Raw genomic sequence first — 14794 nt, forward strand, 5'->3', positions numbered from 1 at the left:
TACAAAAATATATGTATATACACATGTATAATACATTTGAAATCATTCACGAGTTCCTTCCTGCTATACAAATTACAAAAATACAAAAAATGTACTTATCACTTTTCCACACTCCTATAAATGAATGCCCTATGTCTTTTTTGTAACAATAAGAATCAATCTCAATGACGATTTCCCCTAGAATGATGATTTTCTCGAAAATGCTTCTCTGATTCTTCATTTGTTGATTAATTTTTCATCATCAATCTCAGGATGTCTGATTCTAATTCGGCAACATCAGGCACAGGTGCAGCAGAAGAAGCAGTGCCGCTGGTTGGAGCAATTTCTTTAATTGGAAGAAGGAGTTCAATGGAAGATGAGATATCTGTTTGGCCAAATCTTTGCTCCCCTTATATCAATAAACATCGCCCCATTGATTTCTTTGCTGTTTACGATGGACATGGTGGACCTCATGTAAGAAAAAAATATTCCTTTTTCTTTACCAATTTCCTTCCATCGATAAGCAACAATTTATAAAAATCTAAATCGATCCATTTTAGCCTAGATTAAAATAAATAGCGAAAATTATTGATGCAGGTTGCTGGATTGTGTAGAAATAGAATGTACCTTATACTACTAGAAGAGTTGATGATGACGAGGACCATCATAAGTGGTAGCACCAGCAACAATGATAACATCTCCCGTCAAAGACGAAAACAATTGGAATGGGAGAGGGTTAAGGAGGTGTGGAAAAGGGTGTTGAAAAGCTGCTTTCAGAGGATTGATGAGATGGCTTTTGTTACGTGCTATGAGTGTGGCATAGGTGTTCCTTGTGGATGCCCACCACAGAACTATGGAATAGGAGGCTCCACTGCCGTGCTCGCTATTTTAACAGAGAAAACTATTATTGTGGCAAATTGCGGAGATTCACGTGCTGTTCTTTGCCGTGGTGGGAGAGCCATGCCTCTATCTATTGATCACAAGGTACGCATTTTATGAAAAAAAAATTATATTCTTAGAAGATCTAAATATATCATTTCAATTTGTAAGTGGTTCAATTCATACTTCATATCAAGAAATTTTGCCTTTTGATCCACCTGATAGAGAAAAGGTGAATTTTGCCTACATCTCACTTAGGCTGTTACTTATAAAGTGTACCATGACTTTAGAGTATTATTTAAAAAAAATTCAGCACATAACAAAATTATGTGGAAACTAATATGTTAGCAAAGGTTATGTTGCTAGTATATGAACTTTTGTTTTATTAATTATATTTTAAGGCCTCTATTTTGGATTGTGCCTTAGACCCCAATATCATTGAGTCGCCCCTGTCATTAAATATAATTAATAAAATTAAGATGTACATTTATACAAGAGTAACTCGCTTTCTTCCACATTTTTTTTCTTTTGACAACCAATAGAAAAGGCCTCACCTTAAAAATAAAATTGATTTGTCATACCTAATTTTAATACAAGACATTTGCATTTTGTCTAATTGATATGACCGGACTGTTAGCTAGGGTCATCCCTCCTACTATTATGATACATTATAACTAATTACATGTTTGGCTGACACATCTACAACTTGATTAAATATTCATAAAGCACACTATGATTTTGGTGCAACTAAATAAAGCATGTAACAAGAGTTTTGTAAATTGGATTTGATGGAAAGATTATATTCATGATTTATGTTAATTTGTATTCTCTCTTTGTTGAAGTCTCAAATTTAGCTAAATTATTTTCTTGCTCCAGCTTTGAGATATGACAATATGGTATTGTAGTGCACAACTTGAAGAAAATAATTTGACTTTTCATTACAGCCAGACAGACCAGAGGAACGTGCTAGAATAGAGGCATGTGGAGGTCATGTTGATTTTGACGATTGTGCACGAGTTCTAGGAATACTGGCTACGTCTCGTGCAATAGGTAACTTATTTTCCCTTTTTCAGTAACCTATTTCTCTATGCAATGACGTTATTGCTGAAGCAGTACTTATAGCCATCATTCGTTTTAGGTTATGAAATAGAGACAATCATGATTTAAATTATTTAAGGCTTATGTTGGAATTGTGTGTACGTAGGATATATGTGTTGTATGTCCGTTCATTCAATGTCTGCTTATAAGATGACAACTAAAAGTAGAAACAAATTTGAGTAATAAGTTGGTTTGATACCTTTTGAGTTGTAACTTATATGCATCTAACAATGGCTTTCTTGTAGGGTTAGTTATGGCTCAAGAAGAAACCCTATGTCATCATATAACTAAAATTTACAGATTCAATTGTTTTGTTAATTTTTGAATGCCTTGTAGAGATTGAATATCAACCAAGATATATAATATAACCTTGATGACATTCAATTAGTTAAGTTGTTGTTTTGTTAATTTAAGGCACATTTTCTTATTGATCGGGTTTTTGTATAGAAATTTAAATACTAGTATTGACGGTCGATTCCTTCTTTTATTTTGCATTGCAAACAGGAGACAAGTATCTAAAGAAATATATCATATCTGAGCCAGAGTTTACTTTCACAAAAAGGGAAGCAGAAGATGAGTGTTTAATTCTTGCCAGTGATGGTTTGTGGAACGTTATATCAAATGAAGAGGCGTGTCAGGTGGCGAGAAAATGTCTTCAAAAAGAAAAGCCATCCGGTAGAGGAGACGTATTCTCTTCCCCAAGTAGAGCAGCAGCAGCGTTGCTTACTCGGCTAGCTATGGGACGGGGTAGCCAAGATAACATAAGTGTTATTGTTGTTGATTTGAAGATAGACTATATTGAAGTTTAGTTCAATATCTTGGATAGTTAGTGCAAGGTGAATTTCGATGCTTTAATAAACTTTGCTTAAAAGTTGAGGAATCTAATTAAAGACTATGATTTGTATTTGCCTGCAAATTGTTTGTTCTGTTAAGTTGCTTTTAGCAAGTAGCCTTTTATGGCAATGGATATATGCTGTGATATTCAATCTTAATCTTGATTTAGTTTTCGAATGACTAAAAAATTTCATTAGCATGTATCTCTCTCTAATTAGTCTGCAGGTTGGTCAAACTTGATTTTCCAAGGTCAAAAGTATTTGTTTTTTTTTAGATATTTGGCCAAGCATTTAGGAAAATAAAAAATATTTTTGAGAAGAAGCAAATGTTGAAGCAAGTAATTTCTCCACAAAAGTATTTTTTTTCTTTCAAAAAGCATTTTCTAGTAACTTTTAGAAGCACTTTTTAAAAACATGATCAAATAATAATTGTTGTTTAACAATGCTTTTCAAATTAAATTACTTTTAATTATAAGTATTTTAGAAAACATATTTATTCAAAACAAGTTGATATTTGAAACTTGATCATACAGGTTATATATCATATCATGTTAACTCAGCTCATTCCAAAGTTTCTATTCAAAATAAAATGATATCTTTTTATAGAATAACTTCCAGCTTGGAGCTGAGTAGAAGGAGTTTTTCATTGTCATTAATTAGGCATTCCACATTAGCTTGTCCTAATATATTCTTATTTATCCAGTTCGACCCTCTGAGGAGCTTGCTAGCTTGGAGGATAGTTCGGAGCCTAAAGGGCAAAAAAAATTGGCCAAAAATTTCAAAAGGGCAATAGAGAATCAAATGGACAACATTAAACGATAGGATAAACGCCGTGTAAATTAGGGTAAGAATACGCAAGGCGCAGCTCCCTATGTGTCTTCTTCATTTTAGTAGTAGGCTAGATTAAAGTGGACATAAATTAAATAGCGAATAAGGATCAATAGTACTTATAACGGTTACTAAAATTATGGATGCAAGTAGCTTGATTTTGTAGAGATAGATGTACCTTGTACTTGTAAAAGAGTTGATGATTATTAGGAAGATCTTAAGTGGTAGCAGTAGCAGCAACGATGGCATCACCCGTCAAAGAAGACGTACAATAATTGAAATAGGAGAAGGTCAAGGAGGTGTTGGAGATATGCTTCGATCGAAAGGATTGATGAGATGTCTTTTGTTACGTGCTAGCTATTTGTGTAGTATAACTATATATCCCTTGTGGCTGCCCACCACAACACTTTGGAATCGGAGGCGATTCTATTATTATGGTGGCTCACATCCCCTTCTTAGCCGTGGTGGGAGAGTTATGCCTTTATATATTGATCACATTAAGCGGTTTTTTATAAGACATTTCTTAACAAATATTTATTTATATCATTTAATTTAACATCAATCACAATTTTTTTTATATATAATTTTATTGATTGACGTAATACACATGTACAAAGCACGTACACTAAATTAATTGTATAAAAATTGATTGAGAGTAATAACTCATTATGTAAACATTAGTTTTATGCAGTATAATTTTAATGATAATCTCTCACTATATTGTTTTTTTTTTTTTTAACAAACACACCAATTTTTTATTATTTAAATATAAAAAATAAAAATAATGATTTTGTCTACAAATTTAATTCTTGAGAAAAAGAAAAAAAATTAAATAGTAGTTTTTTGGTTTTACTTTTTTTGGTCATTTTATAAGTATAATAATTACTTTTTGACTTTTAACAAAAAAAAGTACTTTTTGACTAGATGGAAAAACTGGTTGAAAAATGAAATGTATATATGTTAGACTGTCATTTTCCTGATTCAAAAACTCAACAAATAATTGCAACACCTTATTTTCACACACAAAAAAGAAACAAATAAGAAATTCTAATCAAATATACAGTAAGTTTTTTTTTTTTTCCTCGAAACCGCTCTCTACCTCATCATTATTTTTGTCACTCTAGTATCTAGTTTAGAAATTAAGAATTTATTTTATCAGAAACAAACAAACAAATGCAGGTAACAGATGCGAACAAATGAAATGTAAAATGCATAAAAAGAGGTGCAAATTACAAAAATATATGTATATATAGATATATACATGTAACGTATGTTTCGAATCATTCACAAGTTTCTTTCATCCACAAAGGTTACAAAAATACAATAAGTGTATTTAGCACTTGTCTACATTACTGAAATAAATATTAATATATTTCTGTAATAATTGCACTAGTGATGATTTCTATGAGAAGGCTTCTGCAATTTCTATTTCAACCCTCTTTGTTGATTAGTTCTTCCTCATCAGTCTTCATGTACCAAATTTCAGAATCAGTGTGGATGGTTGGAGCATTTTATTTAATTGGAAAAAGAAATTCAATGGAAGATATGATATCTGTTTGGCCAAATCTTTACTCCCCTTATATCAATCAACAACCCACCATTGATTTTTGTTGTTGTTTAGGATGTACTAAAACAAAAAATTCTTTTCCCTTTTTTTTCATTTTAGTAGTAATAGCCGATCGAGATTATAGTGTACATAAATTAAATAGCGAATAAGGACCAATACTTATAGCGGTTATGAAGAGACAGAATGTACATTGTACTCCTAGAAGAGTTGATGGTTACGAGGAAGATCTTAATTAGTGGTAGCGCTCAATAGCAGCTAGCATCAATAATATCATATCACTTGTCAGAGACGACAACAATTGAAATGGGAGAGGGTCAAAGAGTCGTGGAAAGGGTGTTGAAGATTGTTTCGAAAGGATTGATGATGAGATGGATTTTGGTACATGCATGTTAATTGTGTGGTATAGGTATCCCTTGTGGCTGTCTGTCTACCACAACACTCTGGAATCGGAGGCTCCACCTGGTGATTCTAACGGGGAGAAGTACTATTATTATGGTGAATTACGAGCCCTTCTTAGCCATGGTGGGAGAGTCATGCCTAGCTCTATCTATTGATCAAAAGTATCATTTTTCATAAGAGAATTTTATTTTTATATTACAAAAAAGTGGTTAGTTAAAAATCTAGCTAGGAATCTAACCAATCCAGATCTAGGCCAAGTAGAGAAAAGTACTTCATATGAACATATTTTGTGATTTAACCTAAGTGAAAAATTGAATTTTGCCTATATCTCACTTAACCTATTACTGTTACAATATATGTATGACTTTAGAATATTATTTTAAAATATTTAAGGACATAACAAGATTATTCTGAAACTAATACGTTATTCAGAGATTGTCATAGCTAGTATATTTATTTTTATTTTATTAATAATATTTAAGGCAATTATATATATAAGTGTAACTCACCTTATTCCTCTTAAGTAGCATAAACCACACTTATTTTTAGTGCAACAAAACAAAGCATTTAACAAGAAATTTACAAATGAGGTTTACGTATACATTCAGATTCATGATTTATATTTGTATTCTCTCTTGTTGAAGTCCCAAATCTAGTTATGGAAATATCCAATTATTTTATTTCTTCAGCTTTTACGAAATATAGTAAATATCGTAAAGACAAATGTAGTAGGGGTTGCAAACCAGACGATACACAATTTGGTTTTGGAAGATATGGCACTAAAAGTTGTAGGGCTGGTCATCTTTCATATCGAGACATTGAAGCAGCGCATCGTGCTATAATCGTACACTTTCATCGTGCTATGAGCGGACAATTCCGAAGAAATGGTAAGATATAGGCAAGAGTTCTCGCAGATATCCCTATTACCGAGAAACCTACAAAAGTAAAAATGGGAAGAGGAAAAGGAAATCCTACGGGTTGAATTGCTATTGTGTCCAGGGGACGAATCCTATTTGAAATGGAATATGACTATCGTGTTTTTTGTAATGAATGATCATCTGTTTTAGGTTATTCAATAGACACAATCAGGGTTTTAAATTATTTAGGGCTTTATGTTGAAATATTTGTGTAAGATATGTGTTGTTCATTGAATGCATCTAAGTTGATCAGTGGCTTTTTAGTAGGGTTAGTGATTGTTAAGATAGAGTACTTATGTTGTTATTTTTAAAAAAGTAAAAATTGTTTCTTGTTATTATTGTCGTCATATTTTTAATTATTGTACAATAGCTAAAAAATTGTTGAAGGGCTCCATTTTTTGTTACTTGCCTTGTAGAGATTGAATATTAACCAAGAAAATATAATCTTGATGTGATTCAATTAGATAATGTTAGTGAAAAACTTACAAGATAACAAAAAATACAAGATACAATTGAAATAAAATGAAGAAACAGAAATCTCTTCAGGCTGAGGCGCGGATATCTCGCTCTCTTTAAGGAGATTCAAGCCCACTGCAGCAAATGTTTTCACCGATCCAGCAGTAGTCCTTCTTGACTTGTCCCCTCCAGGATACAACAGCCTATTCACAATATATAACTCAACAACCCTGGACAAGAGTTGAGTTCAAAGTTCCACAAAAAGAACACCTTCCTTCAACTAATAAGAACTCTCTTTTTTGACTAACTCTTTCACTCTATATTTTTCTTGTGTATAGTATTTAACAAACCAAATGAAGACCACCACTATTTATACTAGAAGAAGTCTTCCTAGCAATGAATAGAAAGATAATGGTGTAGTAAATAGTGAAGATAATGGTCTTAGGAGTTACATAGGTTACAAGAATAATGGAGGAGTAAAGAGTAAGAAGTAATGGGATGAAAAAGCTAACAGCCACCAACGGCTGAACCTGCTGCAATTGCACCAAGGAATTAGTAACATATGCAATTACTCTATGGAGTAATGCACCAACTTAATGGTCCAAACGGCAGCAAAAGAATTTCCATTAACTCCCACCATACTACAACAAATGAAAGTCAACCAATGCATATTCTAATGCAATAATGAATAGAGGGAGTAATGACTGACTTAGGGGCAAACGATCAATGCTAAAATGTAACATTCTTATAATATTAATATGCCCCTACACTAACAGATAATTTGTTGCAAGTGAAGTTGTACGATTTACATGCTTATTATTTTTGAAATTTATATATACTTCTTAAGGCACTTATACTTTGTCAGTTTTTCGGTATAGAAATTTAAATATTAATATTGAATATTTCTTCTTTTCTTTTGCATTGCAAACAGGGGACAAGTATCTAAAGAAATATATCATATCTGAGCCTGAGTTTACCTTCACAAAAAGGGAATCGAAAAATATTTTTGATTAGAAGAGAAGTTGAAAAAAGTAGATTTTGTCCAAATTTTTTTTACTTTCAAAAATCACTTTTTTAAAACTTGAACAAATATTAATTGTTGTTTAACAATGTTTTCAAATTAATTAGCCAAACTTATTACTTCTCACTACAACTATAAATTTTCTTTTTAGAAAAATACTTATTCAAAATGAGTTCGTAAAACTTGATAAAACAAACTATAAATCATACTGATATAACTTAGCACAGTCAAAAGTCTCTGTACAAATTAAATGATATCTTGTTAATAGGATAACTTAGTCAGAGGTGAGCCAGAAACTATTTTTCATTGTCATTAGGCTTACCAAATTAACCTATCCTGATATGTTTTATATTTATCTAGTTTGATCCTCGGAGCACCTTCCTAGCTTGAATTTATGTAAGCTAGAATTTTTATGAATGGTAATATAATTATGAATTTCTTTTATCAAAATTAGATGTAGAAACCTTACCCCTTGTGCAAGAACCATGTTTTTGTATGTTTACCTAAGAAAATACACAACACAATAAAATAGAGATTTTATCGTGGAAATCTTCCTCCCTCAAGGAAGGGAAAAACCACAGTTTTGTTAACTTCAACTCAATTCAAGATTACAACTTAATAATCAATGAACAAAACTCTACTCTTGAAAAAGTCAAACCTACTTCTTGTCACAACTCTCTCAAACTCAACTATCCAACAAGTCAAACCCGCTTCTTGTTACAATTCTCTCAAACTCTCTTCTTGTTACAAATTCTCTCTCAACACTCTTAAATCTACTTACAAAAAGAAACCTAACTCTAGTATTTCTTTCTTCTACTTTGTGGATCTTTTGAATAGTTTCGGCCCTCGCTCAGAATGATTCTCGTGATTTATGATTTGGAAAAGATAGTCTCTTTCGTTCTTCCGCCTTGTCCTTTTATATGGGACTGATTTTAGCCTGACCAATTTCTATAAGGAAGTAAATTAATTTTCCTTGAATACTAATCCTTTTCCTTATTGAACTTATATGCACTTTTCCTTATTTGCGTTTGACTCGTCTATTTTTAGTGTATTCCTATTTCTTATATGCCTCGGATTGTTGTTTTAAAACAAACTCTTCCTTTTTTATATTTGCCTGAGTGAACCTTTCCCACTTTTTTTACTTTTGAAATCCAGTACTGATTATTTGAACCTGGTTTATGTTGTCATCATCAAAACCTCTTTTGAAAAATTCGTCAAGCCATCATCAGATAATTATATTTTCTAATAGAACTATTCCAAAACTTCCATACACTACTAATGTTTGGAAAAGAGACAACAAAACTTTAAGAACAAAGGCTGAAAGTAAAAGTTTCCGATATGTGCTAAAATCTCAGCTTTTCTATATAATAAAATCAAAACCAAAGTAATGTCTTTTAAATAGGCATACAAATAAACAAACCACTAAGTCAGTAAGTTGACCACTACTCCACTAACTAATCAACAACTATCTAATATCAGAAAACTAGAAAATAATGCAACATGCTAACAGCCCAAGGAAATAGGAAACTACTGACAAATTAAGTTTGACCAAGTCATACTTTGAATCGGTCTTCAATAACTAATACAAAAATTACAACTATTCAAACATTTAATTTTTTGATGAATGGTTACATTTTAACTCTTTTTATTTGTTCACCAAAGAAACTGACTCTAACAACACACACTCCTCTATCAAAAATTCAACCCAGTTTATGAAATCCCTTTACAATAAAAATCTAACACCTAATATATATTTCTATGAATGTAATAAGTACTATTTTGGAACCACACGAATCTACTTATTACAACTCAAGAACAATAGGAATAACACTTGATAGGAACATGTTCTTATTGTAGTAATTAATTGACTCTTTTATATAGGAGTATAATATAATAGCCTCTTGTATTTCTTCCAATCCAATATAGACTTGGTTCAAGAAATCAATTCTTTTTGACCGGTTTGTATACGACCAAAATTCTTCTTATTCATAGTTAATAGTAATAATTTCATGTATTCAATGATAGTAATATTTTTAGGTCTTGAACTCATGTAATTAAGGTCTTACCAATCAATTTATTACTACTCTCTAAATGTATAGGGTTTTTGACTAAGTAATATGATCTCACTTAATCAATAGTAGGGACTTGCCTTCCACTCATTACAACCCTTCAGATGGCTAGATTTTTATAGTCGTTTTAAACTTTTACATGTTTTATTTTTTCATTTTATTTAATCTCTTTTCATAGCTCATATAGTTGGTATATGTGATCTGCGGAGGTGAATAGTACAATTTTTGAGGTGTTTGGATAGAGTTTTTCATTTTGATATGTTTGGAAGTAATAATGCTAAATCAAAGTTAATATTTGAGAAGATGAAGTTATGCAAAATAGAAGGAAAACTAATTGAAGAAGATGAAGATCTTGATTATTATTTAATGACATTTACAATACCTAATGACCTATATTTATACAACCTTTTTTGACTAACTTACCTAACCTTTTGTAATTAACTTCTTTAAAGTCCTTCTAACTAACTTCTTGAAAGTACTTCTAACTAACTTTCAATACTCTCTTTCTTTTTAACTCTCTCAATACTCCCCTTCAAGCTAGATGGTACAAATATGTCTAAGACCCCTAGCTTGGATAGTAGATAGTCATGTTGAGGCCTTTGGTTAGCATATCAGTTGGTTGATTTTGTGTTGACACATAAGTAATCTTGATCAGTCTTTGTTGAAGTTTTTCCCTGATGAAATGACAATCAATATCAATGTGTTTAGTACGTTCATGATAGATTGGGTTAGAAGCCAATTGAATAGCAGACTTGCTGTCACTATATACTTGAACTGGTAACTGAACTTCAGTCTTTAACTCTTTCAACATTCCAACCAACCAAACTAACTTTGCTACAATAGAAGCTAAGCTCCTGTACTCAGCTTCTGCTGAGCTATTTGACACAATGGTTTGCTTCTTAGCTTTCCAAGAGACCACAGACTCTCCAAGTTTGATCACATAAATTGTAACAGACTTCCTTGTAATAGGGCAGGCTACCCAATCTGCATCACAATAAGCTGTAATTTCATTACCACACTTACTAGCTAGTAATATACCTTGTCCTGGCTACCTTTTAATGTATTTAACTACTCTAAGGGCTGCATCTATATGAGATTTCTTTGATTGATGTAGGAACTGGCTCAAGTTTTGAACACTAAAAGAAATGTCAGGTCTTGTCCTATTTAAATATAGCAGCTTCCCAATCAGTTTTTGATAGGCACTGTGATCTGTTAGAGGCTCCTTCTGATTTTGTCCAGTTGGATCATTATATTGTTTTGATGTTAACTTTACGTTTACATCCATAGGTGTTCCAGTAGTCTTTGCTCCTGATAAACCAACATCAGAAATAAGTTGAAGTGCATACTTCTTTTGATACATGACAACTCCACTGGTTGACCTTACAAACTCTATTCCAAGAAAGAATTTCAACTCTCCTAGATCCTTCATCTTAAAACTTTGTTGTAAGGACCTTTTTGTTTCCTCTACTAACTTCAATCTACTTCATGTTACTAAGATAGCATCAACATACACCAAAATTATCGTAGTTCCTTCAGTGGTCCTTCTTGTAAATAAAGAGTGATCATGTTGACTCTGACTGAAACATAGCTTGTGTAGAACTTCTGCAAACTTTTGGTGTCATTGTCTTGGTGCTTGTTTAAGCCCATACAATGATTTTTCCAGCCTGCATACCTTGTTCTTATTCTCTCCCTGAACCCCTGAGGCATAGACATATATATTTCATCCTCTAAATCATTATTTAGAAATGCATTGTATTCATCCATTTGATGTGTATGCCACCCCTTTGACACAACTACGGATAGTATGGTTCTTACTATGACCATTTTCACCACAGGGGAAAAAGTTTCTTTATAATTTATACCCTTCTTTTGGTTGTAGCCCTTGGCTACAAGCCTTACTTTAAACTTTTCTACTTCTCTAGTAGACTTGTATTTAATCTTATAAATCCACCTACATCCAATTGCAACCTTCCATTTAGGTAACTCCACTAGTTTCTAAGTGTTGTTGTCCTGTAATGCATGGATTTCAGCTTGCACTGCTTCAATCCACTTAGGATCTTTACTGGCCTCAGCAAAGAAGTAGGTTTTGTTAGCACAGAAGTTGCAGCAACAAAGTCTTGATAATGTTTAGACAAGTTATTGTATACAACATACTCATCTATAGGATACTTCACTTGTGTACCCATATTTAGAGACAAAAAATCTTTCATCCAAACTGGTGGATGAACTCCTCTTGTAGATCTTCTATTCACCACTGGTTGAGAATCATGATCTTGAACTTTCTCTTCCACTGTATCTTGTTCACTAATATCAGTCCAATTGTTGTTTACTTCTTTATCACACTGAACTTCTTGTAAACACCTATGATCAACCTTTTTTTTGTCAATCATTTCATCATTTACAGACTTTCATCCTGTGTTCAGCATGTCATTATCCAAGTTATTAATAAATGGACCTTCTCTCCTTTCATCTACAGAAGTAATGAAAGGAAAGACTGACTCTCTGAATTTCACATCTCTACTAAAAAAACTATTGGAGGTCAAATCTAACAAGATATAGCCTTTTTGTGTTTCTGAGTACCCCATATGTACTGCAACCTTTGTTCTGGATGCTAGTTTATCACTCTCAGTTAACACCTTAGCATAGCACAAACAACCTAACACTCTTAGATGAGATATCATTGGCTTACTCCCATACATCCTTTCATATGGAGATTTACTTCCCAGAACTCTGCTAGGCATTCCTAATTATCAAGTAAGCAACTGCAAGAATACACCGACCCCAATATGTTAAAGGAATTTAACCTTGAAACCTTAGAGCCCTAGTTACCTCTAAGAGATGCCTATGCTTCCTTTCAGCAACTCCATTTAGCTGTGGGGTATAAGGACATGATCTCTGATGAACTATACCTCTTTTCTTAAACAAAGTAGCACACACAGAGTTCATAAATTCAGTTCCATTGTCAGGCCTTACCATCCTTACCATTTTATCAAATTGTGTCTTAAAAAACCTCAGAAAATAATCTAAGGCTACACACACATCTGCTTTACTTTTTAACAAAAATAACCAAGTCATTCTTGAGAAATCATCAACTATAAGAAATAACTTGTTACCATCAAAAGTTGTTTATTTGTATAATCATCAACTATAAGAAATAACTTGTTACCATCAAAAGTTGTTTATTTGTATGGACCCCACACATCCAAATAAATCAAATAAAAAATTTGACTACTTTTAATACAACTAATTGGAAACACATTCCTGGTTTGTTTTGCATAAGGACAGACTGTACACTCACTTAGCACTTTATTCACTACTTCTGAATTAACAAGAAAAACTTTACTCAAAATATGTGTTGCTCCATGTCCTAGCCTCTTGTGCCATACATTCACTTCTTTTGCTGATAACTGTTGTATCTCTGGCTTCTTAACGGGTACAACAAATGACCTGTGTTTTAACTGATCTTGTGTCAAGTTCCTTTGCAGCAAGTATAAGCCATCATCTTCTTTACCAACTTCCCTCACCTTTCAGTGCAAAGCTCCAGAAACACACAAAAATGTGGGAAAAAAGTAACTGAACAGTTCAACTCCTTGGTCACCTTACTTACTGATAGTAAATTGTATTTAAACTCAGGTATGTGATACACATTTGTAATCACACTTCTTGGAGATATGTGACATAACCCTGTATGAGACACATATGATACTTCTCCAGTTGGTAAGTATACAGGTTTTGGCTCTTTGATCTTAACAACAGACTCATCAGTAAGTATATTTATATTTGACACCATATGATTAGATGCTTCTGTATCTATGATCCAGGCCTGGTTATTTTCAGAAACCAACAAAGCTTTACCTGCAGTATTAGCCTGAGTTTCATGAGCATAAGTTGTATCTTCTGATTTTGATCCATGTCCTTGATTCTGCTTTAACATTTGTAGAATTTAATGATACTGATCTTTAGTGAAATTGCACCCTTGCAACTGATTTGAACATTCCTCTATATTGCTCATATGGTTCTTCACATGCACATTAGTATTATTTCCATAGTTGAAAGATACTTCATCAGACACATTCTCATAACTATCCTTTCTTGTGTTGTTAAATTCATTTCCAACCATGTAAGCTTTATTTCCTGTACTATTACTCTTTTCTTTTAGACTTGAAATCTGCAGGATACCCAATCAGCTTATAACATTGATCCTTAGTGTGTCCCTTGCATTTTCAAAAGTCACATACAACTAAAAAATTCTTCTTGAATTTGTTAAACTCTTGTGCACTAGGACCTACTCCAGTTCTTGAATACATTGCCGGAGGATCCGCTCCAGAACCACTTATAGAACTTAACCCTATACTCGACCTACTAAATTTCATCTTTAGATATTCATCACTTACTACCATAGCATAAGCTTGATTTATTGGAAGAATGGGACTCATCAACAAGATCTGACTTTTAGCTTGTCCAAACGACTCATTCAGTCCCATCAAGAACTGACAACTTTTGTCTATTTAGATGATCCACAAACCCTTTTGCTTTTTCACAATTACATCCAGGAGGTGGCACCAGTGCCTCAAATTCATCCCATAGGGTTTTAATCTTTGTAAAATATGCAGACATATAATCAGTGCCCTGTTGTAATGTTGCTATTTCTTTGTGTAGACCGAAGGTTCTTGATCCATCTAATTGATCAAATCTTTCCTTTAAGTCATTCCACACACTCTGATGATGATGCAAATGCAACTCCTCCT

General features: G+C 32.7%; 1 protein-coding gene across 1 annotated transcript; it reads left to right on the forward strand.

The window, feature by feature from the left end:
* Nucleotides 1-252: 252 nt before the first annotated feature.
* LOC125828243 (probable protein phosphatase 2C 75) lies at nucleotides 253-2765 on the forward strand. The gene is made up of 4 exons (XM_049507558.1): nucleotides 253-453; nucleotides 577-963; nucleotides 1803-1908; nucleotides 2461-2765. The coding sequence occupies exons 1-4, from the start codon at nucleotides 253-255 to the stop codon at nucleotides 2763-2765; spliced, it is 999 nt and encodes a 332-aa protein (XP_049363515.1).
* Nucleotides 2766-14794: the final 12029 nt, after the last annotated feature.

Source organism: Solanum verrucosum, unplaced genomic scaffold, assembly GCF_900185275.1.
Source record: "Solanum verrucosum unplaced genomic scaffold, falcon-dt-bn FXZP01000047.1, whole genome shotgun sequence".
Lineage (NCBI taxonomy): Eukaryota > Viridiplantae > Streptophyta > Magnoliopsida > Solanales > Solanaceae > Solanum > Solanum verrucosum.